This window comes from Eublepharis macularius, chromosome 3 (assembly GCF_028583425.1).
Source record: "Eublepharis macularius isolate TG4126 chromosome 3, MPM_Emac_v1.0, whole genome shotgun sequence".
Classification (NCBI taxonomy): Eukaryota; Metazoa; Chordata; class Lepidosauria; order Squamata; family Eublepharidae; genus Eublepharis; species Eublepharis macularius.
In genome coordinates, this window is record NC_072792.1 from 53,853,912 (window position 1) to 53,880,596 (window position 26,685).

A 26,685-nucleotide genomic window follows, 5' to 3' on the forward strand; every position below is an offset into this window, starting at 1 on the left:
AGGGGGAGGCAGCCAGGAGACAGCAGTCCTGCCACCTCAGCCAGCAGCCAGGGCCAGAACCTGCCTACACCAAAGGGAGAGGGCAGAGGCAGGAAGAATTGGGACCCAGCAGCAGCCCAAACAGGGCCCTTACCTGCAAAGGGGGAGAAGCAGCCACAGCAACTCAGAGCCACGCCCCAGCATCCACCCCAGCTTGAAGATGGCAACCTGACTCAGGAGGTGCTCAGAAGCCAGCCCCTCCGGGTAGAGCTGCTGAGGGCACTCTGTGGGAAGAGCTGGGCAGCCAGCCAAGGGGCCGCAGCTGGGCCCACCTTCCCTCATCAGCTCAGCCAGAGAAGCCCAGTAGCCAGCCAACATGGTGCAGCTGTGGCTGATCCCGGCAGCCCAGCCAGCTACCCCTGCTGCAGCAGCTTGAGACAGCCCATGGCCACGCCAGGGCTAGAAGACAGCAGCCTGGCTCAGGAGTTGCTAGAAGCCAAGCCTCTACAGGGGGGGCTGCCACAGGCATTCTGCGGGAGGAGATGGGTAGCCCCGCCCAGCATTGCCAAGCAGGCAGCACGGAAGCTGGCTAAGGCAGCTCCTCGTGAGCAAGGCCAGGCAAGCTCAGTAGCTCAGAGGCTGGCTGGGGCAGCCCCTCGTGAGCAAGGCCAAGGAGCCCTCAGCTGGGGATGGCTCACACTCAACCCCACCCTGCCAGCTAGGCAAAGGAGCCCAGAAGGGATTAGTGGTTGGAGGGAAACACCTGGGGGAACGCACAGCTGGGCCCGGTCAGGAGAGGGAACAAGCCTGGAAGGAGGGCGGGGTGGAGATAGGAAGCCCTATAAAGGGTGGCTGGGAAGAGCTCTGGGGTGGTGGGTGTGAGTGAGGAGTGATGATGTGGAATGAGAGCAGTAGGATGCAAGGGTGGAGGCTTGGAGGAGAGTTCTGGAAGGAGGAGATGGAGGACACAGAGGGCAAGCAGGCCAGGTTGAGCAGGCCAGGTTGAGCAGGCCAGCGAGTGGACTGAGAGGGAGTCTGGGTGAGGTATACCGCCCCTCCTTCCACAGAGCAGGGTCCTGCAGAGTCCCTGGCCCCCCTGTGACGTCAGGAGCAGACCGCCCAGTGCCACGCCCAGCGGCAGCCGCGGCAAGCCCTGACAAGTTGGTGGCCCGTACGGGGAAGGTTGTTCCAACGCAGGCGCCAGGCGAGGGGATGCACCCCAACGCCACGGTACAGCTCAGACCATGGCTAGAGGCACACCTGGATGAGATGTGGAGGAAGCTGGAGGCAACCTTCCAAGCAGCTCAAGTGGAGCTAGTGCAGGCGGTGGAGAACCAGATACAAGCCTGCACCCCTGCAGCCACCCCACCAGTGGTATGCGCATTTGCGTGGGAAATTAACCCACCAGCCGGCAAGGCGGTGCAGGGTCTGTGCGCCACCGTGAGAATAGGACGGCAGACCCTACAAGCCCTATTGGACTCAGGGAGCGCAGTATCAGCAATTCGTTCCCAACTCATCCCAGCTGACACCCCAGTGCACCGCTGGGTCCCAGTGACAGACGTGATGGGCCGCACCCAGCCGTACCCTATGGTCTGGATCACAGTGGAATATCTGGGAGCGCTCCGCCGCCTGGAAGTTGCCAAGGTAGCCCACTTACCGCTCCCTATGCTGCTGGGGAGAGATGCCCCGGGGTTCTCCAGGCTACTTAGGGAGGCAGCCGAGGGACTGGCAAACCCACAGGTGGCCCCAGCGCTGCAAGTGGAGGAGGCTCCCGACCCAGACGAGGGTCCCTCTACCAGACCAGGGGCAGGCCCGCGGGCCAAGGACCCAGCGGGACCTCCGGCCGACCGCCCCTTCTGCGAGGCCCAAGGGGCAGATGAGTCCTTACAGCGCTTGCGGGAGACAGCAGCTCGTGAGGAGGACCGAGTGCAGGATGAGCGGAGGTCCCAACGGCTTCCCCGCATTGAGAAGCAAGGAGGGGTGTGGGTCCGCCTAGCCCGTGCCCCAAACGGCCAGGGAGAGATCCGCCAGCTACTGGTGCCAGCAGCTTACCGGGCAGAAGTCCTCCGCACGGCCCATGAGCACGCTTGGGCCGGGCATCTGGGGCACCACAAGACCCTGAAGAAGATCCTCGAGCGGTTCTTCTGGCCCTCCGTGAACGCGGACGTGAAGGCCCACTGCCGCTCGTGCCCCACCTGTCAGCGGGTGGCAGCCCGGCGCCCACCAAAGGCCCCCCTCTCCCCGCTGCCCGTCATAGAGACGCCCTTCCAACGCATCGCGATGGACTTTATCGGCCCACTGCCACGCACGCCCCGGGGCCACCGCTTTGCCCTGGTGATCGTGGACTATGCTACACGATTCCCTGAGGTCATCCCGCTTAAGACGATGCAGACCCCGGGGATGATACGAGCCCTGTCCAAGCTTTTTGCCATGGTGGGACTGCCTGATGAAATCTTGACAGACCGGGGGGGGCCGTTCCGGGCCAAAGCCATGCGTCAACTCTGCCAGAATTTGGGGATCCGGCAGGTATTCACCTCGGCATACCACCCTCAGACCGATGGTTTGGCAGAGCGTCTGAACCAGACCGTCAAGGAAGCCTTGAGGAAGATGACACGGGACAAGCCTCGACAGTGGGACCTATACATCGACCCCCTCATGTTCGCCCTTAGGGAGACCCCGCAGGCGTCCACCGGCTTTAGCCCCTTCGAACTGCTGTACGGGCGCAAGCCGCGGGGGATGCTCTCTCGGCTGGCGGAACGGTGGGGTCCCCGCACCAGCAGCCCTGCTCCCCCCATACCGGAGTACATGAGCCAGCTCCGTGAGCGGGTGCAGCAGTCCCAGGCCGAGGCCAACCGCCAGCTGACCCACGCCCAGACAAAGCAGAAGGCGGCCTACGACCGGGGCGCAAGGATGAGGACCTTCCAGGTCGGAGAGAAGGTCCTGGTACACCACTCGGTGTTCCCACGGGAGGAGGGGGACCCGTGGAGGGGCCCTTACCAAATTCGGAGGGTGCTGGGCCCCACCACCTATGAGCTGCAGTGCGGGCCAGGCCAACGCCGACGGAGAACCCTGCACGTGAACCTGCTCAAGCGGTGGCATGAGCGGCCAGAGGACGGGTGCGCCTTGGCTGAAGACCCCTTAGACCTCCCAGACAGCGAGCTGCCATGGACCGCTGACGCCCCGGAGTTCGAGGAGCCGAAGGTGGATCCACAACTCAACTCTGCACAGAAGGCCCAGCTACAGGCCCTGTGGAACCAAGTGCCCGGGGTCTTTTCAAGACGCCCTGGGGTCACGAACCTGGTGCACCATGCCATCCCCACCCAGCCGGGGCAATCTGCACGGGCAACCTGGCGACCCATCCCCCGGAAGCAGTGGGAGGCGGTGGATCGGGAGACGGAGGAAATGCTGCACCTGGGGGTGATTGAACCGTCCCGAAGTGAATGGCGCAGCCCCATCGTGCTGGTGCCGAAGCCAGACGGGTTGACTCAGTTCTGCGTCGACTACCGCGAGCTGAACAAGGTGGCCAAGTTCGACGCGTACCCCATGCCCCGGGCGGATGTTCTGGTGGGGCAGTTGGGGCCCGCACGGTACCTATCCGCCCTCGACCTAACGAAAGGGTACTGGCAGGTGCCAGTTCGCCCCGAGGACAAGGAAAAGACAGCCTTTGCCACCCCCCGGGGCCTCTTCCAGTTCAGCCGCATGCCCTTCGGCCTCCATGGGGCAGCGGCTACCTTTCAGCGACTGGTGGACCAAGTCCTGGGGGACTGTCGGGACTTCGCAATGGCTTACATTGATGACATCGTCATCTTCAGTCCCGACTGGCCCACCCACCTGCAACATCTGGAGAGAGTCCTCGCCGCGCTCCAGAAGGCGGGGCTGAAGGCCAACCCCAAGAAGAGCCACTTGGGGTTCCAAGAACTCAAGTACCTGGGGTTTGTCATAGGGGGTGGGCAGGTCCGCCCTCCCCCTGAGAAGGTGGCCTCCATCGGGGATGTCCCCCAGCCTCAGACCAAGCGTCAGCTCAGGCGGTTCCTGGGGCTCCTCGGCTACTACGGGCGCTTCATTCCCCATTTTGCATCCCGCGCAGCCCCCCTGACAGACTGCCTGAGGAAGGGCAGCTCTAGTCGCCTCAGCTGGACGCCAGAGCGGACGGCTGCCTTCCAAGATTTACGCACCGCCCTGTCAGACACCACAAAGCTCTGGAACCCCGACTTTGAGAGGCCCTTCATCCTGGCAACTGACGCGTCGGCCTCGGGCCTCGGGGCGGTCTTGATGCAGGAGCAAGACGGGGAGAGGGTGCCCATCTTGTTCTTAAGCTGCAAGCTCCAGCCGGCAGAGCAGAAGTATGCCACCCTCGAGAGAGAAGCCCTCGCCATCAAGTGGGCCGTGGGGGCTTTGAGATATTATCTGGCCAATAACCCCTTTACGCTGGTGTCGGATCATGCACCGCTCCAGTGGATGCACCGCATGAAGGAGCACAACCCCCGCGTCCTGAGGTGGTACCTGTCCCTGCTGCCATACCGATTTGCCATCACCTACCGTCGGGGGGCCAACCACATGGACGCAGACTTTATGTCGAGACTCTTCGAGCCAGACCCCCCGGAGGTGGCATCCAGGCTAAGGGGGGAGGTGTGTCCGGGGTCTGAGGCACAGCCCCCGGCCTCAACAAGAGGAAGCAGGGGGAGGCAGCCAGGAGACAGCAGTCCTGCCACCTCAGCCAGCAGCCAGGGCCAGAACCTGCCTACACCAAAGGGAGAGGGCAGAGGCAGGAAGAATTGGGACCCAGCAGCAGCCCAAACAGGGCCCTTACCTGCAAAGGGGGAGAAGCAGCCACAGCAACTCAGAGCCACGCCCCAGCATCCACCCCAGCTTGAAGATGGCAACCTGACTCAGGAGGTGCTCAGAAGCCAGCCCCTCCGGGTAGAGCTGCTGAGGGCACTCTGTGGGAAGAGCTGGGCAGCCAGCCAAGGGGCCGCAGCTGGGCCCACCTTCCCTCATCAGCTCAGCCAGAGAAGCCCAGTAGCCAGCCAACATGGTGCAGCTGTGGCTGATCCCGGCAGCCCAGCCAGCTACCCCTGCTGCAGCAGCTTGAGACAGCCCAGGGCCATGCCAGGGCTAGAAGACAGCAGCCTGGCTCAGGAGTTGCTAGAAGCCAAGCCTCTACAGGGGGGGCTGCCACAGGCATTCTGCGGGAGGAGATGGGTAGCCCCGCCCAGCATTGCCAAGCAGGCAGCACGGAAGCTGGCTAAGGCAGCTCCTCGTGAGCAAGGCCAGGCAAGCTCAGTAGCTCAGAGGCTGGCTGGGGCAGCCCCTCGTGAGCAAGGCCAAGGAGCCCTCAGCTGGGGATGGCTCACACTCAACCCCACCCTGCCAGCTAGGCAAAGGAGCCCAGAAGGGATTAGTGGTTGGAGGGAAACACCTGGGGGAACGCACAGCTGGGCCCGGTCAGGAGAGGGAACAAGCCTGGAAGGAGGGCGGGGTGGAGATAGGAAGCCCTATAAAGGGTGGCTGGGAAGAGCTCTGGGGTGGTGGGTGTGAGTGAGGAGTGATGATGTGGAATGAGAGCAGTAGGATGCAAGGGTGGAGGCTTGGAGGAGAGTTCTGGAAGGAGGAGATGAAGGAGGACGCAGAGGGTAAGCAGGCCAGGTTGAGCAGGCCAGCGAGTGGACTGAGAGGGAGTCTGGGTGAGGTATACCGCCCCTCCTTCCACAGAGCAGGGTCCTGCAGAGTCCCTGGCCCCCCTGTGACGTCAGGAGCAGACCGCCCAGTGCCACGCCCAGCGGCAGCCGCGGCAAGCCCTGACAGGTGCTGCATGGTACAAAGTATTCTGGCTGGATGATGTGTCTGTCAGGCACATATTTAATTAATCACTCTTTACTTCCTTTTCTACCCCCAGGATATGGAAACTTTAAGACAATGTACCGCTTTATGAATACATAAAAAGCAATGTACACCTTTATGAATACATAGGAAAAATGATCAGATCAGGTCTAATTGGTTCGAAAGTCAGAAGAAATCCATTTGGATTAGTTATCCTTCCAAGATTAATGTATTCAAATTAGATTCTGATTAGTTCATGATGCTCATCCCTAGTTATTGTCAAATTTGAGAGAACAGGGGCAGCTGCGATTAAGGGAAATGCTGGACTGCATTTGCTGACACACATTACATTTTTCCATGTATGCATGTACCTGGTTCTGCTCATGGGAAGAAAAAAATTCTGCATGCATAATCCAGTTACTTGATTATAGCAGAAATGCATAAATATGCTTGAAACATTTCATTGTAGTTGAAACTGCAACAGAATTGGAAATTTGGCCGCACTTCTCCATTTGCAACTCCCTCAAAGAGAATGGATGATGCTGGAATGAGTTCAGAGGATGATGGGCTACCCAGAAGCCCACCAGAAATGTCTTTGCTTCAGGAAATTTTAAATTCAAAAACAGTACAGGTAGGATAAATTATAATATTAAGAGTATAAGCAATGCCATTCAGAATGTTACTGTGAAAGCAGAGCAGAAGAGGGGAAAGGTAATGTATTTCCTTGTGGTTAGGAGTTTGAACTAGGTTTTCCACACTATAGAAACTGCCGAAGGCAGAAATGAGTGTGACAAAGATGGATAATCAAGTGTTTGTGCCCAGACTTGTCCATGTGCCAGGGTGTGTGTGTGGGAGTGCAATTTCTGCCCCTTCCTCCTACCCACAGTGTTACATGTCATGCCATTTCCAGCAACCCTTGATCTTCAGGCGTGATTTGGGAGGGGAGGTGGACCAAACACATTCTGTGATCAAAGCTCTGCTTCTGGTTTACTGGAGTCAATAGGTAGCAGGACTCTGCTGTGTTGTGGGCAGGCTATTTAGAAAAACGCACAAATGTAAGGATAAGAAGGTTCTAAAACACATATTTGCAGTATATCTTTGGGTATAGACTTATTGGTCGTAGCAGGTTATTCAGGAATGTATTCGGCTGTCTTTTGCGGTGGGGGCTGCAACACTGTATCAGTGCTAGAAAAGTAGCAGAGCAATTACAGGAATGAAATTATGTCTGATCTCAACCTATTGATACTTTTCTGCAAAATAAAAAGAAATGTACGATAATGTAACATTGCTTTAAATCAGTATTCTTGTGTGGTACCTTCCCACCCCAAACCTTGACATTTTCAGGATCCTACTAATTCTTAGAGCCTTGTAGAGATTTTCCACGTATAGTTTACATTTTCTGTAGCTTTTTGTACTTTGAATAGCATATAACTTCTCTGTGTAACTCATCTCATTTTGTCATCTAACACCGAATCTTTTCCTCATTCCACTCCACAGTTCTCTGACTCTCACAAGCATCTTAGCTCTTTGAGTTTAGCTGGAACAGGCAGTGAAGAAGAAGAACAGGTAACTTTAATCATATATATTATATATATATTAAAGGGCAGAAACAATTGACAATTCCAATCAACTGTGAGGCTCCTATAGAGTTGTATACAAGGAGAGTATATTGAACTGCTCTGTTCTCTGAGATTCTAGCAAAAGCATAGAGGCTAGAAGAGTTAATTTATTTACCATATTTTGCCCTGCTTTGAGATTTCAAACACCATCAGATTACTTTTCAGTAGGGGAAGTTAGTCCAGTAACACTGGTGGGGAGTCTTGGGCTCTTGCGCATCCTTCCCTCAATTTTCCTTGCTGAAAAGCTGCATCTGACCAGACCCAGCATTGGCCGTATAATCCTTGGGAGGCATGGATGGATGACAGTTATCCACGCTGTATGATGGCATTCATCTTAAATTACTGCAACGCCTCTCTATGAGGATGCCTTTTGAAAACTGCTCAGAAGCTTCAGTTGGCAAAAAACTGACAGACTCTGTTACATAGCTCCTTACTTCTGAAAAAGCTATACCTTCTCCTTATTCACTTACAGACCCTGTTCAGAATGTGAGTTACTGCCTTTTAAAGCCCTAAACAATATGTGACCAGTTTTTTACCCTCCTTCATCTGCCTGCTGCCTTTTACTATTTCATCTGCTAGAGCTGTCACTTTACTCATTTTTTATTATTATAGGTAATTTAAGAGGGTTTTGTTGCTAATCGGCTTGTTTATTACTATTGGAGGGTTCTTTTTGTTTCTTTTTTGCTCTCTTGTGAATGTTCTTATTCTTTTAAGAAGCTTCCTTGAGAGCTATCAAGTTCAGGGTTTTGCTGAATATAAGTTTTTAAAATCAGCAGTCCACTAGGTTGGGGAATAACAGTCCCCTTATTCTTCTGTAACTGCTTGACCAGTGCTCCTTCTAGACGATCTGACCCCAGTCTTCTTTGCTGGTGATGACAACTGGCCTTGAAAGACCTGAGTCTGAATTCAACCAGCCCAGCGTGAGATTAAGATAATGTCTGAAATTATGTCCCTCCCTGGTTTTGGAGTTGAGTGAATAGATGCCTTTCTTTAATCAGCAGCACATACACCCAACAGATTTTGAAGAGTAGTTTTAATAGCTCCTGAAAGACCACATTTAGATATTCTCAGCTGGAAAAGAACTAAAGACAGTCAGCATGTGGGAGATGGAGAGGAAGAGTGCAGCAGCGTGAAAAGCATTGAGGATAATGGAACTACTTGGCTCTTTTATTACTTCCTAAGTGACTATTTATTTGATGTACCAAGTATACTTTTAAACCTGAGGGGCTTAGAGAACGATATTGTGTACTCTTTTTGGCATAACTTTCTCCATGCTGTAAAACAGGAAGAGCTTAACCAAACTTACTCCTTCAACTCAGTGCCTACAAGCAGTCTAAAATTTGAGTGTTTCTATTTTTTTTCTTTCTGCAACAGGTTTAATTTTCTGACTTTCTCCCACATTTTGAATCAGGAATGCTTGTGTTCAATTTTATATGAAATACTTAATGCAATGCAATTTTTTAAAATTGAGTTTGAAGAATAACTTAGTTTTAAAAAATAAATCTTTAGAAAAGTTCCTTAGAAGAAATCTGTAATAATAGGACTAATGGGGTTAGACTAATAGGGTTAGGCTAGTAGAGTTTTATGTAGACATAGACTTGTCACATTTTCATTTAGGCACTGAGTTGAAGGAGTAAGTTTGGTTAAGCTCTTCCTGTTTTACAGCATGGTCCTAATGAGAGTTACACTCTTGTGAGCCCATTAACATTAGAGGAATTAGAAGAGTATAACTCTTCTTTGGATTGCATATACTCCAGATCAACCGTTGTAAATACATTTGCATCATTCTGATTACAAGGACCTTGACTCCTTGGAAGAGGGGAGGGATAAAAATCTACTAAATAAATAAATAGTAATATGCTTAAGGAGAAGAAAATGTAGCACATGAGTCCAAGGAGCATACAGGTGAAGAAATGTGACGCTTTGGTTGGGAGGGCATCCTGTATTGTATTTTGCAAACAAGAGATGCTTTGGAAGGGATTTATAAAGTTGTGTGTGTGTGTGTTTATTTTTCTAAACAGAAACTTGGCTTAGTAAAAAGTATTTTGTCTTTGTTAGAATAGAATTGGAAAATGGAATAGGCAGCAACGCAGTGTCCCAAGATAATGGGAGGAGCTATCCCTTAAGTATCACTGTGCTTAATAGTAAACTAGCTGAACTTTGTGTGGATAAAGAAAACTGTGAACGGCCATCCATTGACAAGGTAGAGAGCTTCTCAGTGATACAGAAAATATTAGCAACTAAAAGACAAGGTTGACCTTTAGCAATGGCCTGATAAAGACAAAATATGCTCCAGAAGAGACATAGGGTTGAGGGCAACTGAGTGTCAATTAAAGGAAAAGGAGGGAATGAGCATGGTTAAGCCCCTGAGAGGTTTGAGGGGGATATTTTGAGATGTGAAATGGAATATCCAAATCCCCCAGCCCCCATAGTTTCTCACTGGCTTGCTGGGCCGATTCCAGATGGGCACAAATAGAGCGAGTGCTTTCGCTTTTTCAGCGACCTCACTCGTAAAAACCCGCAATTTCCCGTCCCGGCTTACCTGCGGTCCATGGCGCTCGGTTGCGCTCTATAAGCGGATGGTGTGAATGCGGTATTGCGGGTTTGCACACTTCTGGATGCTTCGTCGCCGCGGAGAGGCCCTCCCCTTTCCCTACTTCCTTTGCCGGCCGGCCGGCAACAATATTCACTTAATTTTTTTTTTAAACCGGGTGCCATTTGCGCAGTCGCACGTTTGCGCACATCGAACTGTGCAAATGCGCACAAATGCACAAATGCACAAAAGCGCACAAAAGTCGACGCTGCGTATTCACATACCTGCGCGTTTGCGCATTTGCGCAAAACACGTAAAAAAAATTTTTTTAAAAAACCTGAAATGTGAACCAATGAAGGCCCCCGATGTCAACTGTGACGGGGAGGAAACAACCAATCCCAGGTACCTCAGTTGGCCGTGCGAACATCTGGAAGCGGGACGGCACAGCACGCTGCGAGACAAAGCGGATGGAGACGAAAGTGAACGCATGGCCAGTAAGCGATTATTTCCGCAGAAAAACCGCAATTTATGGCCATCTGGAATCGGCCCTGGAGTCTAATGTAAATATACTCCATTTCTGAGTGAAATGTGTTTGTGGCGGGGGAGGGTTAGTGTTGTTAAAGTTTATTAAATAAATAGCTTGCCATATGGTCTCAACCATGTTGGCAGCTGTGTTTTACTGCCTTACCATGATATTTCATTTTCCTTTGCACTCTTATACTTTCCTTTCTGAATATTGATCTCTGTACCATAAGAAAACGAGAATTTCAAAAGGTTTATTTGGAAGTCTCTGTTAGGCTCCCTATGCAGAGAATATGAAGCTACTACATGTTGGCTTCCTAATTTGAGTACATGGGGCAAGTACAGCTTGTATGTTTTAAAGTACATAGCTTTCTCCAAGAGAGAGATTAATCTCTGACTGAGGAAAAACTGTGTGTGTGAGTGAAGCAGCTATAGCTGCTGGTTCTATTGCTGTTCAGTTTAAAATTACCCTTGAACCTTCTGTTAACAACTGTGATTCTTTTATGTGACACTTCTTTCCCTGTGGGGTTTCTTGTTTAGGTCACATCAAGTCCTTGGAGACCTTGTTTTGCTGAAAGCCAGTTATTTCCCAGGAAGTCAAGTGTTAAAATTATAGCTGTGTCAACCTCTGAAGGCAGCCTTTCACCTCCTGCAGATTTTGATACTCCTCCTGAGTTCACCGCTGTCTTGGATAATTCAGCTGCTAAGCACAAGCTTTTAGTAAAGCCACGAAACCAGAGATCTAGCAAAATGAGAAGACCACCTTCGGTAATGAAACAAAAAAATCCAAGTCAAAATACCCATTTTTTGTTCCTATTCCAATCTCTACTTTTATTTATTAATTCAAATGGGTTGTTGCTTTTTTATTTTGTTTAATGAGATCTGCATATATATGTTTCCCAGAAAGCAAAACGTAACTGAAAAATAGAACACTCCCTAATAAAGCAGGAAGGAAAGCCAGTGAAGTTGAAGCTGTGTCTGAATCGGCTATTCAAAGTGATCTAATCCCAGTTTGTTCCTAATGATAACTTGTGACATGTTTTGTAAGTCTAAGTGCTAGAAAGCCTGGGGAAAATAGAAAGTAAGAAAATATAGCTGGAGCAAGAGAATTTGTGGAACAGTTATTTTCAGCGCAATCCTAAGCATACATAGTTACACTCTTCTAAGCCTATTGACTCTCATGGAGTAACTTTGCTTAGCTTTGTACTGTTAGCTTAGTTTTTTGGGAACCCACCATTTTATTTGGGCTTAGGACAGATAACAATAATTCTAAATAAGCATCAAAACAAGCAAATTTAAAACATATCAGAATGTAAGAGATAGGAAACTTCATTCCACAATCAGTAGCTTTGGCCAAGAAAAGCCAGACAAATTTTATGAAAGCTGCTCAGGTTTCTGCCATATTATGGGTTAGAACTAAGTCAAGGGCTACTTTTTCTGATTCCATGCGTGTTCCAGGATAGATTCGTTTTTATAATTAAAACAAATTGAAATAATTTGCAATTAAAATAAAACAGTTCAGGTGATAGAAAGAGACCCTTGGGGTATGTATGTTGATTGGTCCTTCTTCAGCTTTTAAGGGTTCTGCCTGCTACTCTCAGAGCTAGTGGCAAGTCCAGGATGAACAGCATACATGCTGATCTGCTCTAGAGGGATAAACTTCTCCTTATTTGGTTGACAATAAAAATGTGTCCCAGTTTCTACTTGATGCTTATAGAGACACTGGAGGGAAGGATGAAATCCAGTCCTTCTTCCCAGTCCTCTAGATGTTCTGGCTACTTGTGCTTCCTTCTGTTGTTTGCATTTATTCAGTCACTCTGGCAGTGAAGGCAGGTGAATATTCCAAGAGTGAAAAAGTGTTCTGAACTCAGTGTCTGCCCTGAAAACAAATACCTCCAAATGTAGCAAATCATTATCACCCATGATTTAGAGTGCTGTCTGTCTTTGCCCTCAGACTAGTTTAAATCATCCATTATTATTACATTCTTCATTGTGGCCTTGCTGATTTATATCTCAAAATGATCACCAGAATTTTAAAGCCCCTTCTCTCATTTCATTTGCTGTGAGGAAGCAGCTGCAGGGTGATTCTTCCCACTGCTCTACACTAATGTAAGAAGTCCCAGACTATGGTTCCTCTCTATGCTAGCATTGACTTATTTTCTGGGAGTGACTGGAAAATGAGGCGTAGCTTTGCACTTCTGAGAATTGCCTTAACAATGCAGGAAAGATCCAGTGGATGAATGTGTCAAATGCTTAATTTATAGGAACCTTTTATGGCAGCTTTGACACAGTGAAAAGCTACTTCCCGTATTTTTCTTTGTACTTTCTGTAGATTTATTTATTACACAATAACTTTATGTTAATTGTTCTACTAAGTCTCTAATATGGCCACTAAGTGTATCTTGTTTTCTAATATTAGGTGCTCTACACGCTTTGATGTTCTTACATTCCTATTTCAATACTATATCTCTCTACTTTCTTCATGTCTTTTGAAAATGTGTTTCTTTAGAATAAATTATTGGCTTTTATGACCACTTTTGACTTGCAAAAAAAGGTAGCTGCCACCAAGTTGACACCTTAGTCAGAGACTGTTCACTGTGTGCCCCCACATTCAATGGCTACATGGATGAATGTGAGAGACAGAGTCTTTTCTGTAGTGTTTCTTAAACTTTGAAACAGTTTCTGTATCAAAGCTCAAATGTTGCTGAGTTTACAAGCTAGTACATGCCATATGAAAATGTTTTCTTCTACCAGGCATTTTAGATACTGTTTCCCTGCTGAGTTTTAGTAACTGCTCTATGAAATTGTACTTCTTTTATCTCTTAGTCCTTTGCATATGCTTTTCTTGGTTTCATCTGATACTGTTTTAAATACGTTTGTTCCATTTCTTTTTTGATTTGTTGTTTTTATTGTTTTGTCTTATTGTTTTACTGCTTTTAAAATTCTTATTATTGTAAGCGGCCTCACAGATATTTATGTGGAAAAGTGGGAAATAAATAAATAGCTGCTACAAAAAGAATACAAAGCTTTGACTTTGTTTGGGTGTTCAGTCTATAGGCAGACAAATGTAAGCATTGTAGGAAGATGCTTACTAAACAAATTGCTATAAACGAATCCAGTTTAGTTTACTAGACTAAAAGTCATATTTATACAAAGTTTTCTGAAGCTATATCAGAAATAACTTGCATAATTATGATCATTCAGAAAGCATTGTTATCATTAGAAAGAGGAAAAACATTTAAACATAAAAGATTTCAGATTGTTACATTTTGTAGAGAGAATAGGCTGCTGCATCTTGTAAAGATAAATGGTTGATACATGCTCCCCCAAGCCAAGAGAGATATGAAAGAAACGTTTTGAAAAGCTAAGAAGTACAGATGTTTGATTCATAACTAGAGATGGGCACGAACTGAAATACGAACCAAAATTCATCACGAACCTGGCCAGTTCATGGTTCATGAACCAGCGGTTCATCAGAGCCTACTTCTGACGAACCGGGACGAAGTTTAGGCTGGTTCGTTTGGTTCATTTTTGGTTCGTCATTGCAGACAGCCTGGTGCCAATCAATCAGTTTCCTAGGCAACAGGAGATAAGCTTCTGCAGTAGAGGTGTGCACCCAGCTGTTTTTCAGCTGATAGGAGGGGGATCCTCCATGAGCTGAAAAAAGTGCCAGCATTTGAAAGGAGCAACAGTTCTCTTGCGTGCAAGAAAAGTGTTGCTGCTTTTAAATGCTAGCTGGAAATTTAAAGTGTTTCAGTACCTGTTCTGCTTCCCATGTTTGCAGAAGTTTGCTTATTCCCTGCTGGCTTTAAAAGCCAGGAAAGGGCTAAATGGCTGGTTTTCCCTTCTTCCTTTGGGGTATGCACACACTCTCTTTTTTTTTGTAAAGGCAAGAAAGCGTAGCAATGTTGTAACATTGTAGCACTGCAGCACTCTAACATTGTAACATTACTGCACTTTCCTCCTGGCTTTAAAAGCCAGGAAAGGATTAAATAGCTGCTTTCCCCTCCTTCCAAGGCATGTTTCAGGCTTTGCAAAGAGAAAAAAACCCAAGTGTTTTTCACAACCCTTTGGAAACAAAGTGGCAAGGAAGCAGCAGCTGTTGCTTTTCTCTTTGCAAAGCCTGAAACATAATTAAATAAACATAATTTTACAAAGACATAGCATTAGTAAGAATCCAATACAGAGTTGAACAAATGCTGAAACAGAACATAAGCAATTCTAGGACTGACATAGGAGCACATATTTAAAGCAACAAATAGTACATATGGCAACATAATGGTGAAGTCTATGGGTGAAGTCTGTGGTCTCTAAATCATTAGCAGAGCATCTGAGACCCCTCATTACAATACAAAAGCCTTTTTGAATAATTCGGTTTTGCATCATTTGCAGAGAGCTAGGAGAATGGGTGCTCTTCTGACTTCCTCAGGCAGGCTGATAATAATAATTTCTAAGTGATAAAAATGGATGTATAACATGTTTTTAAGATTACCAGTGCAGGGATTGTCTCCCTTCTGTGGGGAAGGGCAAAATCTGGTGATTCTACCCCCTTTGTAGTGAGCAAATTTAAGTACATAATGCTTTGATGCAGGGATTTTATATTATTATTCATTTCTTGCAGAAAAGTCTGTCAGAGTCTCAAAATGACCTGAGCTCTACCCCTGAGGAAGATGAATGTGAAAGGAAAGAGGTGCTGGCTGAACTAACCTATGAAAGTGTCAGTTCTAGCTGTCTGACCACGACAGAAAGTACAGCTTCATCAAATGATGCCACATACTCCCAGCAACTTGAAATGTCAAAGGGCCTGCAGCCTAGCTTGAATCATCAAGATGAAAATTCTCCCATGTTGCACTCTGCCTCTCAATTGGATTTGTCTCTCTGTGAATATAATCTAGAGGACTGCCAAACATCACAAGGATTTTCACACACTAGACCTTCATTACCCTCTTCTGAACAGAAAGAAAATGTAGCAACATTCTGTCTTACTCCAGAACTAGAAACACAAAGGGACAAAGAGTGCTATGAATCAGAGAAGATATGCCAGGGGAATTTAAGTGGTAAACACATTTCTGATGTGCCTTCCAAGAGTGGCTTGCTGTGTGATATGAGTACCTTAACCAAAAATGATGTTCTTTCTACATTAGATGGAACAAGAAAAAATATAGACGAGGAAGCTCCTGCACTTGTGGAAGACGTTTCTAATACAGTATCATCTTCACTGGCTAATTCTCCTGCTCTTTTACCAAAAAGTCATTTTCAGCTTAGAGATGCAGCCAGTCCTGAGAATAATAGTTATTCTCAGTCTCCATGTACAGCCCCTACATCACAGAAAGGCATACCTTCTTCCTGGACTCTAGACAAAATGAAACCTACACAAGAGTTCCTTGCATCTGAGAAAGAAAACAACTCTCCCGTAGCACCTGGTATATTGATTCTGGGAGGGAAAACTGAGAAAGCAGCCAGTGAGCTCAGTGCCTTGAAAAAATTTTCTGTGTCTTCATCTCGTGAGAGGCTAAGGACTAGCAGCTTGAGCCGGAAAGAAAATTCAGAATGTGAAAATCCAATAAACATACAGGTATTGCAGACTAAAATAAAAAGCTCCTCGAGAGACGAGAAGCTGAAGGAGCCAGAAACTTTTCAAGAGAAAAAAAGCAGCACTAACACACAGACACCTCCTCCTCCGTATGAATGGGAAAGCACAGGTAAAGGACTAGATAATGTCATGCTTGAGTCACTGCCCCAGGCCATAAATCCAACATCAGTGTTGAGTAATTCTGGTAGTGGCCTACCACAGCAGTCAAGTGCTAGCCAGACAGGTTGTGAAGATAAAAATCCATTTCAAGTTAAACTCAGATCAACTTCATTATCACTGAGATACAGAGACAGTTCTTCACGGGAATCAAAAGAGACAAAAAGATACAGTGCAGAGTTTAACCTAGAAAAAGAAGAGCTGCCTTCAACTTTGATAAAAAGTGAAAAGGGAGAAGTGCGAAACACAACTAACATAAATATCGGCAACACATTAAACGAAACCTGCAAAACTAAGACAAAGTCCCCTGAACCGTGCCGTGCAAAGCCTCCATTGCCAAGGAAGCCTATTTTACAAAACCTGGTTATTACCGGCACTAACACAAGTACAGAAAAACAGGAAAAGGCCATCAAATGCCCTGAATCAAAAAATGAAGAGAAAGATTTGGACAAAAAAACTGGTCCCTCTGAAGTGCCTGGTAAGACTTCTGATGTTCTTATATGTTTAAATTACTTTTGAAATGTATTAGACACGTTGCTTGGGTAAGGGGAGGATGCAGTTCTTTAGGAGTCTACAAAGCTCAAAATTTGAGTTTTATTTAGTGCCATAGACGATACACTGGCTTGTTATGTCATTGTTCCAAAAAAAGGCAGACTCCAAAGAGCAAAGGCAGAAATCCTCCCATGGTACTACCAAACTTTTGAAACTCCTGTTTCCTTCCCACACCAGCCCTTTATGCTCCTCAAAAGCCATTCTACAAAGCTTGGAAATGTGTGAAGTGGCATGCATGCACAAGCTTTTAGGTGAGATTCTGGGACACTTTAAATCTCAGGAATGTTATATATTTGTAAATACTTAACATGGAAAAATTAAGTATGTTTGTTCAGTGTTGTTACTTTGCAAAGTACAGTAAGTCAAAAAGTGTGTCATGAAGAACTAGATCATCTGAAATAGTCATGCCAGCAGGTCACTGTTCAGCCACAGTGTCTTTAAGCTTCAAGTTCAAAAACTTACTGTTTCATAGCATATTTAGTCAGTGCTTACATTCTGTCAGCCTCCTTTACAAAGGGCTATAGCCAAGGGGAAGCCAGTGGTGCACTGCCTCTTCCAGAGTGGTAGTTTGCTGCAAATAAGAATTGTTTAAAAATCATGTATGCTAATTATGAAATGACATGAGAGCCCTCCCCCCCAAAATGCCCCAGCCACTCTCTATTACTCCCAAGGGGAAAACTATCTGGGGACTGTCCAGGGGGCTGGGGGTGGCATTTTTCAAGCAAACTCCACCGAATGTGCATGGGACCTACTCCTATCATCTAAATAATTCCCAAGTTTCAGGAAGATTGGACCCTGGGGGCTAATTTTATGACCCCCCCAAAGAAGGTGCCCCCAGCCACTCCATTGTTTCCTATTGGAAAAAAAGTCAAAGCTGACTCCCACTGCAGAAATACACTGGGGCAAGAGATAAGCAGACTGAAGCAAGGAATGGAATCCCCCCCAGAACCAGTGTCATTCACAGCAGCTAGTCACTGGATTCAGCGAGTGGGGGAACACCACAGAAAAGAACCAAGTAGTGCCTAGCCACAAGGACAAGCCATTCCCTTGCTTCAGTTAGATTCTGTTGAGCTAAGTTGCAGCAGTGTCCCTTGCAGCAGTGTCCCTCAGTTTAGTTTGGGTGGAATGAACAAGATTCTCTGGTGTGATGTTGGTCCACCTTCTTCTACTTTGGTTCTGGGGGGATTCCATTCCCTTGCTTTAGGGTTCTGTTGGGCTTTCTATGGATGAGCTCAGCTTGCATTTAGGAGTGTGCCCTGGCCATGGCACCCTTGCCCTGGTGTGTTTCTGCAGTGAGAGTCAGTGTTGACTTTTTCCCCATAAGGAATAATGGAGAGTGGCTGAGGGCACCTTCTTTGGGGGTCTCCAAAGAAGGTGTCCCCAGAGTCTAATCTTCATGAAACATAGGGGATCTTTAGAGAACAGTCAGGAGTAGGTTTCCTGCAGATTTTGTGGAGTTTGGTTTAAAAATGCCCCTCCAGCCCACCAGAAAGCCCCCAGAGTGAGTTTCCCATAGGAAACAATGGCCGAATTTTACAGAATTTCTCTTATATAACCAAACTGAGCTACAGAATTAATTCGGTATTCAGCAAATACCGAATTTTTTCTCTGATTCTGTATTCCCAGTTCAGATTTATCTAATTTTTCTATGTGCACACCCCTAAAAAAACCTGCAGGCAATGTTTATAGGAGGGAGTATTAAGAACAACATGCCAGTTGATTTTACTAACTACCCCAGAAGTCTGGAACGTCATTCTGTAGCTCAGGCAGGGTTATCTCAATACAATTGTCGCTATAAAGTTTAGAATTTGGTTCTTTTCAGAACAGAGTTAATTTCTAGATTACTTAAATAGTTGCATGATGGCCATATCTTTCAATAAGGAAATTAAATTCTGATGCAAAGGGCTTAGAAGCAATTGCCTTGTGTAATGAGTTCTCTTCTCATTAAAGTTATGAAACGTAATGTAATGCACAACTCATTATAAAACATTAAGGAAAGAAAATGAAGTTTAGCTCATTTAGGGATGCCTAAAACAGCAGTGAGGCATCATATAAAACACTGTTATTTTCAGTCTTTTAGACAGCTTGTCCTTCTCTCAGTGGAGTTAGTCACTACTTTATTTATTTGTCTGTCATTTATAGTCCATCTTTCTCACTTAGTCTCAAGGCGGATTACACAGCATGAGATTAGTACAATCTGTATCAAGTACATTTCAATACAGTATCAAGGACATTTCCATAAACAATGCTGAAGGGTACATAGATACAAGTTTAAAAGACATAGCATTAGCAAGAATCCAATACAGAGTAGAAAAAATAGTGAAACAGAACATAATCAGTTTTAGGACTGACAGACAACATGGAGCACAGGTGGTACATAGGAATACATATTTAAAACAGCAGATAACATGTAAGGCAGTATAGTGATGAAGTCCTAACTCATTAGGGAAGCATCTGAGACCCCCTCCCTACAATACAGCCCTCCCATTAGAATAAAAAGCCTTTTTGAATAATTCAGTTGTGTATCGTTTGCAGAAAGTCAGGAGAGTGGGGGCTCTCCTGACCTCCTCAGGCAGCCTGTTCCACAGGGTAGGGGCCACCACAGAGAAAGCCCGTGTACGGACTGCTGTTGATTTTGCCCATGTACAGCTTGGCACCTGCAGGAGACCCTGTTCAGATGAGCGAAGGTGTCATGGAGGAACATAGGGAGGGAGGCAGTCCTGTAGGTATGCCAGACCAAAGCCATGAAGAGCTTTGTATGTAATAACTAATACCTTGAACTGAGCACGGTAATTGATAGGTAGCCAATGGCATGACTGTAGGATGGGAATGATGTTCCTGCTTCTGCTCGCTCCTGATAACAGTTGAGCTGCAGGATTTTGCACTAATTGGAGTCTCCTAGTTAACTTAAATGGGAGACCTGTGTATAGTGCATTACAGTAGTCAAGCCTTGATGTTACCATAGCTTGAATCCTGGTGGCCAGGCCAGCCAGGTCGAGATAATACATAAGAAGCGTATGTATTTTTGACTTATATCCCAGCCCAAATATTTGGAAGGGGAGAAGCAAGAGCCCACTTCTTTAAATGTAATGGGACTAGAGGCTGACTAAAGTTCAAAAGGAAACAGCAGATTTATTAAACAGGTAGGGCTGGTATATAGGTAGGCAGGGAAAGAAAGGCTGAGGAAAATTTTGATATTAGAACAGAATACTTCACAAGCATTAGGCACAAAGTCTTCTTAAAACTTAGTTTCAGTAGTTTCATATCTTAAAAGTAAGAGGTGCATTAACAAGGTCCCTTCATACTTAGGGTGCATTAACAAGGTTCCTTCATAGATTTTACTTTACAGTTCAGGTGTTCTGACTTCACTACAGCACTCTTTTCCCTTTATACCAGACCCAGTGTCCTTCTGAGAGCCAATCCCCCCTTTTTTAGACACTGGGCAGAAATTATTCTTCTCCAAAAGACATAACCCTGATAACTTGGCTGAAGCGGAATCTCCTATCACTACCCACTCCTGCCAACAACCCAGTTCTGTCTTGTCTGTGTAAATTAGTGCTGGATTTTACAATTAAGTACTTTAACTAAAAGTCTTCCATAAACCTAAAGATGTCCCAGTTAAGGCAAACTTTTCATTTTTTCTCACACAGAGGGTTACTAATCTGACTCCACCCTCCTTGTCAGACTCTAAATTTCAACTCTTCCAACAATTCTGTCAGCATCAATTGTTACCTTCTCACTGGCCAATCACAGAGAGGGGAGAGTAGCCTGTCAATCATTCTCCCTTCAGGTAGTATTTTAACCCTTTCCCTTCCACTCTCTGGGTGCTGCACTTAGTAAACCTTTCATTTAAAAGCCCATTCGGTTACAGAAGCCTGCTGGTAATCCCAAATAATATAGGCCATTAATGGCTTTTAGTTGTTGTACTGTCAGACAGGGATAAAAATCAGACTGTGTAAAGATTCAAGTTTTCATCCTGGCTTATGAATTCCCCAGTGCTTTGCACTGTCAGAGTGAGTCACAAATGCTCACTAGACCGTAACAGGACTGAAAAACCAAAATCATTCAAGGTGACCTACCACCAGGCGAATGAGTAAAAATAATAAGTTGCAAGCAATTATTCTGAGAGCAGTCACTGTGCCTCCATTGTTTCTCAGAACTCCAGTGTTTTGTGCAGTGTTGGGCTCAAACTATAGATGGTGATGATGGATCTTTGTACTTAAGCGGAAAATGGGACAGAGTCCAATTCAAAGAGCAAAAAGGAGTGTGTGAATGGTAGAAAATTACACTGGATCCCTGCAGTCTACATAGCTGATACCTTGGAGTGGGAAGGGCATAAGAATTATCCACTTGATCAGAACAAAAGCTCATAAAGTCTAGTATTCTAGTATTCTTTTTACTTAAAAGATCCTGTCGTTAATGCATGGACAGTACCATCCTAAACACCTAATCTGAAGCATCGACTTTGAAGTCAGTGGTGTAGAAGGATATAACTCATGAACACATAAAACTGCCTTGTACTGAAGCAAGTAACCAAAAAGTTCGAGGAAAAACAAACCAAAGCGAACAGAATATGAAAGATAATATAGGAAATGAAAATATAATACAGAAGTTAATAGAATATAGAACAATAAAAAATTGAATACAATGTCTATGTATTTAGCACCTAAGTTTGTCACCTTCCCCTTGTGTAGTACAAATAATGAAACAAGATATAACAACACACACAAGGATGTAATGCAGATCCCTTTCAAATGAACAGGAACAGATCTATAATCACCAGACCATATGCGCTTAAGCCATAAGGCCTTCTTCAGTGGTAATTAATGAATTGCTACACAATGTTTATCTGTTTATAAAGTAACAGACAGAACACATTTTAAAAATGTGCTATATATGGTCATGGAATGGGTTGATATAAATCCCAACGTTCCATTCCATTTTCCAGCCACTCTTTTTAAAATACTTCTTATTTTATTGATACATTTAAAATCCCAATAAAAAGGGAAGAAAGAAAATAAAGGAAAAAGAAATGAAGAGAGAGAGAAAAAAGAGAACAAAAATTAAAGAAAAAGAACAAAGAAAAACAATAAATATTTAAGAAATCATTTTCCATTTCTCTCTACAACACCTATCGTATATTTACAAACATTATACTTGTAGTTTTGATACCTCCAAAATTTACTTTTTCAATAATGCCTCCCTTCTATTTAGTTTTCCCAAATGTATCTTCTTAGAAATCGAATCCACAAATCATCAGTTCATTTTTTCTTGTCTCATGCAGAAAGTCAATTTACTATAAAAGTAGACAGTGTTTTATCTCTGATCAGAGCTGTAAGTTTAGCCATCTCTGCTAAATCCATCATTTTCACAATCCAGTCTTCAATTGAAAGCAGTACTGTACTTTTCCATTTTTGTGCATATAGAAGCCTAGCCACTGTTGTCATATATAAAAATAGGGTACAATGTTTATTTTCCAACTGATTGTCCATTAGTCCCAACAAAAAGGCTTCCAGTTTAAGTTGTATATTGATATTCAAAAATTTTCTGTATTATCAGAAAAGTGATGAAGCAGCCTCCATCACAGCCTCCATAAGAAGCAGCCGAGGGAAATGCATTGGTAGGGACAGGGAACAGGGACAATATGCTACTCTGTTGGGTACTGCCTGCTAATGTAGACATGCACCTACCAGGGAATTTTCCACATTGCTAAACATGCCATGTAAATTAGTTATGCTTTGTTTCAGAAAGATTTCAACTCTGTGCCTGGCTTTATGCTTGTTTTTCAATTTTTCTGCTACCATACCCTATTGTATTTCTTTTGCTGAATGTCCTGATTTTCATTATTGTACTTTGCTCAGTAAATGTCCACGATGGGTTTGCAATCTTGTGACATCGTAGCACTGTATTTGTCCTTTTCATGCCTGTTCTTTATAAAGCTGGTCTACAAATCCTTTGGTGTGTTTTCACACCCCAAAGATTTCATATCCAGTCATTGTGTCCCATTCCTTCTGTCATTCATATGATTCAAAGATAGTGGCCCTTTTCACACTGCTTACCTGCTGCCGCAACGTCGTGAAATATCGCGAAAAAACGCAGAAGATAGCGCCTTCTCATGAGACTTTGCGTGACATCGCGTAAAACTCTCGCGAGAAGACGCTATCTTCCGCGTTTTTTGCGCAATATTTCGCGACATTGCGGCAGCAGGTAAGCAGTGTGAAAAGGGCAAGTGACATACAGATTGACCTCAGTTGTACATTTAAATGCCCACTTGAAACTACTAGTTTTTGAGACACTTCATGTTTTGTATTAATGTACCATTCATTACCAGGAGGTGCAAGAGAACAATTTTTAGTAGATGACATTCCTATATCTTAGTCTATTTCTGTGTACGATGAACATTTTTACCTTACCTTTTGAAAGTATTTTTGTCAAATTTCATTCATTATAGCTGCACAATCGGACATGAAACTTTTGGGTGTAAAGATACAAAGATATGTTTACAAATGAAATGCTATCTTGTTGCAATGAGTCACAACGCCTAAAGGAAGTGAAACTCAGAGTTGCAGATGAGCTGGGGTTTTTTTTTGCGTGTATCTGAGAAATGAAAAAACAAAGTGAAGGTCAATAGTGTTAATGTTTTTCCTTGTCGCAAGTTTTTGTCAAGTTTTCATTCTGGGCTCAATATGGGCCCACTGCTGAATCTTCTTAAAAAAGATTGGAGGTCATATGAAATAGCTGTCTGCACTAGTGACTAACATCTTCCCCATCCTGTTTACCTTTAGCTTGGAGTGAAAATATAGAGTCTCTTCTTGGGCTCACCACAAGGACTATATCCCCTCCAAGGACATAACCAGGCCCTGCCCAATTATGAGAGTCTCAGGGTAATCAGGCCATGGCAGCTCTAGCCACTTTCATTGTACTCATATTCTCTCATCACAATAGTCTGATTGCTGGCCAGCTCTCCACCGCACTGTGCATCCCTGGTGAATGCTTCTGAAATGGAACTGCTGTTTGTCTTTAAAACTAACTTTCCTATCAAATTGTCTCTACAGAGAAAAGTGTGCCTTCTCCTGTGAGTGCTGTGGATGCTGCCAGAGGAATGGAAAGCCAGATGATCCCAGCCTGGATTACTATAGCAAAGCAAAAGCAGAGAATCATGGAACAGGAGCTTAGCAGAGAAGAGAAACCAGTGGCTTATGATAAGGCAGGCGCAGAAAAGCAAAAAAGAGAGATGGAGAGAATGGAGGTGATCACCGTTCATCAATGTTTGATTTGTTTCTGATGTCGCAATGGCTTTCTTTGCTTATCCCTACTCTTGCGATTGATTCTCTGAGAGGTCTTGTAATCTCACATTACCATTGTCCTGATGCTGTAAATTCAGCCACAAAATATAAAGAATGTTAAGCTAAGTGATAAGTACTAGTTGAAGGTTACCCAGTAATATTTTGAACCACTACACACTGGCTTTCATTGTGAACTTACTAAAGCTGTGTACAGAGCAGACAATTTACCTTCTGCTAAGATTATGGCATTCTGGCTGGAAGGGATATAGTCATCTTCCTTCCCAATCACAGTTCCATTGCTGAATAACCCAGCTTTATTCATTACTCAAAATGCACACTTTGATTGTTGCAAAACTTATTCCTTCTCTCTGCTAGCACAGTTATCAAACATGTATATGCAGTCTTGTTCATTGACAGTTACAGGCACCTATTGGATTGTATTTGTTACATCTTATAAACATATGTAGCTGCCTTATAGAATGTTAGATCATTGATCTTCTGGCCCAGGATTCCACATCAGCTGGTAGCAGGTCTCCCAGGAGTTCTCTTATGGCAGGCATTAGACGCAATTCCCGTTCCTCTATACCCATGCAGTTGTTATATTTTCTAATGAGGTTTGTTTGGGTTGTATTTCATCTTCATTTTATAAAGGTAAGCACTTCTCTTTTTTAGCAGGAGTACTCTGGTAGTTTTATTAAATGCAAGGCAATCTCTTCCTTTCAAAGACAATTGGAAAGAGTGCACACTATGCATCCCACTCAAGCACCTTGAAAACAGACCTCCCATGAGTTTTTGTTTGTTAAAAAATACAGAAAGCAGATTTTTCCATATGCCAATACCTCCCTCCTTCCCACTTGTACAATCACAATAGTATGTTTGCTAGGAAGAGCCAAATGCCTTTTAATTGCTAGTGCATCATTTCTGAATGTTGCTCATGCAACATAGTTGGTGTAAGCGATGGAGACACTTTTAAATCAAATGTTCATTCTCTGTGTCTTTTCTTTCATTTACATGTGTGGAAATTAAAGTGCAGGTTGTACGCACAAGGTGCAATAATACACCTCTCCAACAGCTGCAGCAACAAGCTGGTGGGAATGGCTTCTCCACAGCCCCATTCCCTTGCTACTTCCCCCTACCAGCTCCTCCCCAGAGCTTGCCTTGACAGGGAAAGGGGAGAAAGCCCTTTAAGGGGATAAAGGGGGGGAATAGTGTAGGACAGTGAATTGCCCTGCACCACCGTGAAAGTGGAGCTTAGCTGGCTCCCCCCGCATGGTAATAGATGGAATATTCCCATGGACATCCCCCCACAGACACTCTACAGATTCCTCTTTGAAGCAGAATAAAACAGATTTATCTTTAATGTAGGTTAAAGAGGAAAGCCCCAGGAATGCCACAAGTCATGCTTGGAATAAACATAACATCTTGTGGGCATTTCCCTTTAATGTGGAGCTCCCTGCTTTCTATGCAGGGACAAATCCCCCACCCTGTCATGTGGAGTCAGCCACTGTGTCAATTCCAAAAGTGTCTAAAGTTCCAGTTAACAGAATAGAAGAGACTCTCCCTGACTATTAGAATGTGTGAATTTTTTCTGGAAGTCTCTTTCTTAAAGTTTAAATCTTCCAACGCAGAAGGTCACAAATAGTGTACACAAGTAAATATTTGTAGGATCAAATATATACATATATTTTACCATTTATTTTGTAAGGTGGGGAGGAATTACTTTTTTACATACCCATAAGACTTGTGGCAGGGTGAAAATGTTAGGCTTCCAAAACTCAAATGGAAAAAAGTCCGGATATTGAGAAATAAGATGAAAACAAAGATCTTTTTGTGGTGCTTAATGCCACCAGTGTAATTTAAAATTTGGGGCATCATATATGGAAAAGAATCAGACTTACATCTTACAGTTGTGCTGCTTTAAAGGGATGTTACCCTAGTCTATTCCTTACATACAGCTTCCCTAATAACATGAATCTTTCTACATTGCATTGTGATAATGACTAATGCAGCCCTTAAATTGTGAAAAGAAGACAAACTACAGCAGCTGGGCTAATTAAAAACCGTGTACCTTTTTGTACGGTTCGTTTCTGTTTCTGTACTGAATGTTGCTTTTGGATCAGACCTTAGCCCATAATAAGCTTTAGGCTAATCGGCTTTAGGCAGATTAGTAATGTCTATAACAAAAAATGACAACTCGTCTCACTTTGTAACAAATTTCCAAACAACAGCATCCAGAGAAACTTCCATTTTTAGTTTGTGGAATTTCCTTTGAATTGTCCTGGGTAGAATAGATACAGCTTTACAGGAAATGTACAGAGTAATCCTAAACAGAGTTACACCTTTCTAAGCCTCCTTGACTTCAATGGACTTAGAAGGGTGTAACTCTGCTTACAGCGGCACTGTCAGTCATCATTCAAATAACTCAAGAGTGACTCAGGAGTGACTGCAAATTGCTCTGGTGTTAGCAGTGTGCAGTTCACTTCTGTGTAAATGTTATCTTTCTCTTACAGAGGATAAGCACATCTTCCAAACAATGTTGATACATTCCGTTTATTTGAATGTTGTTCTGGAAGAACAAAATAGGTTCATATTTTGAGTTCTATATTCACTTTGGGAGGTGGAAGT

General features: G+C 44.7%; 1 protein-coding gene across 2 annotated transcripts in view; it reads left to right on the plus strand.

Annotated features, from left to right (window-relative positions):
- Positions 1-26,685, plus strand: part of CRACDL (CRACD like) — a 71,468-nt gene that overhangs the window by 40,843 nt on the left and 3,940 nt on the right. For both annotated transcript variants that reach the window (XM_054973491.1, XM_054973490.1), the window contains exons 5-9: positions 6,269-6,430; positions 7,297-7,365; positions 11,014-11,241; positions 15,095-16,700; positions 23,830-24,023. In XM_054973491.1, coding sequence (XP_054829466.1) covers positions 6,269-6,430; positions 7,297-7,365; positions 11,014-11,241; positions 15,095-16,700; positions 23,830-24,023 — 2,259 coding nt within the window. The remainder of the gene's footprint in view (positions 1-6,268; positions 6,431-7,296; positions 7,366-11,013; positions 11,242-15,094; positions 16,701-23,829; positions 24,024-26,685) is intronic.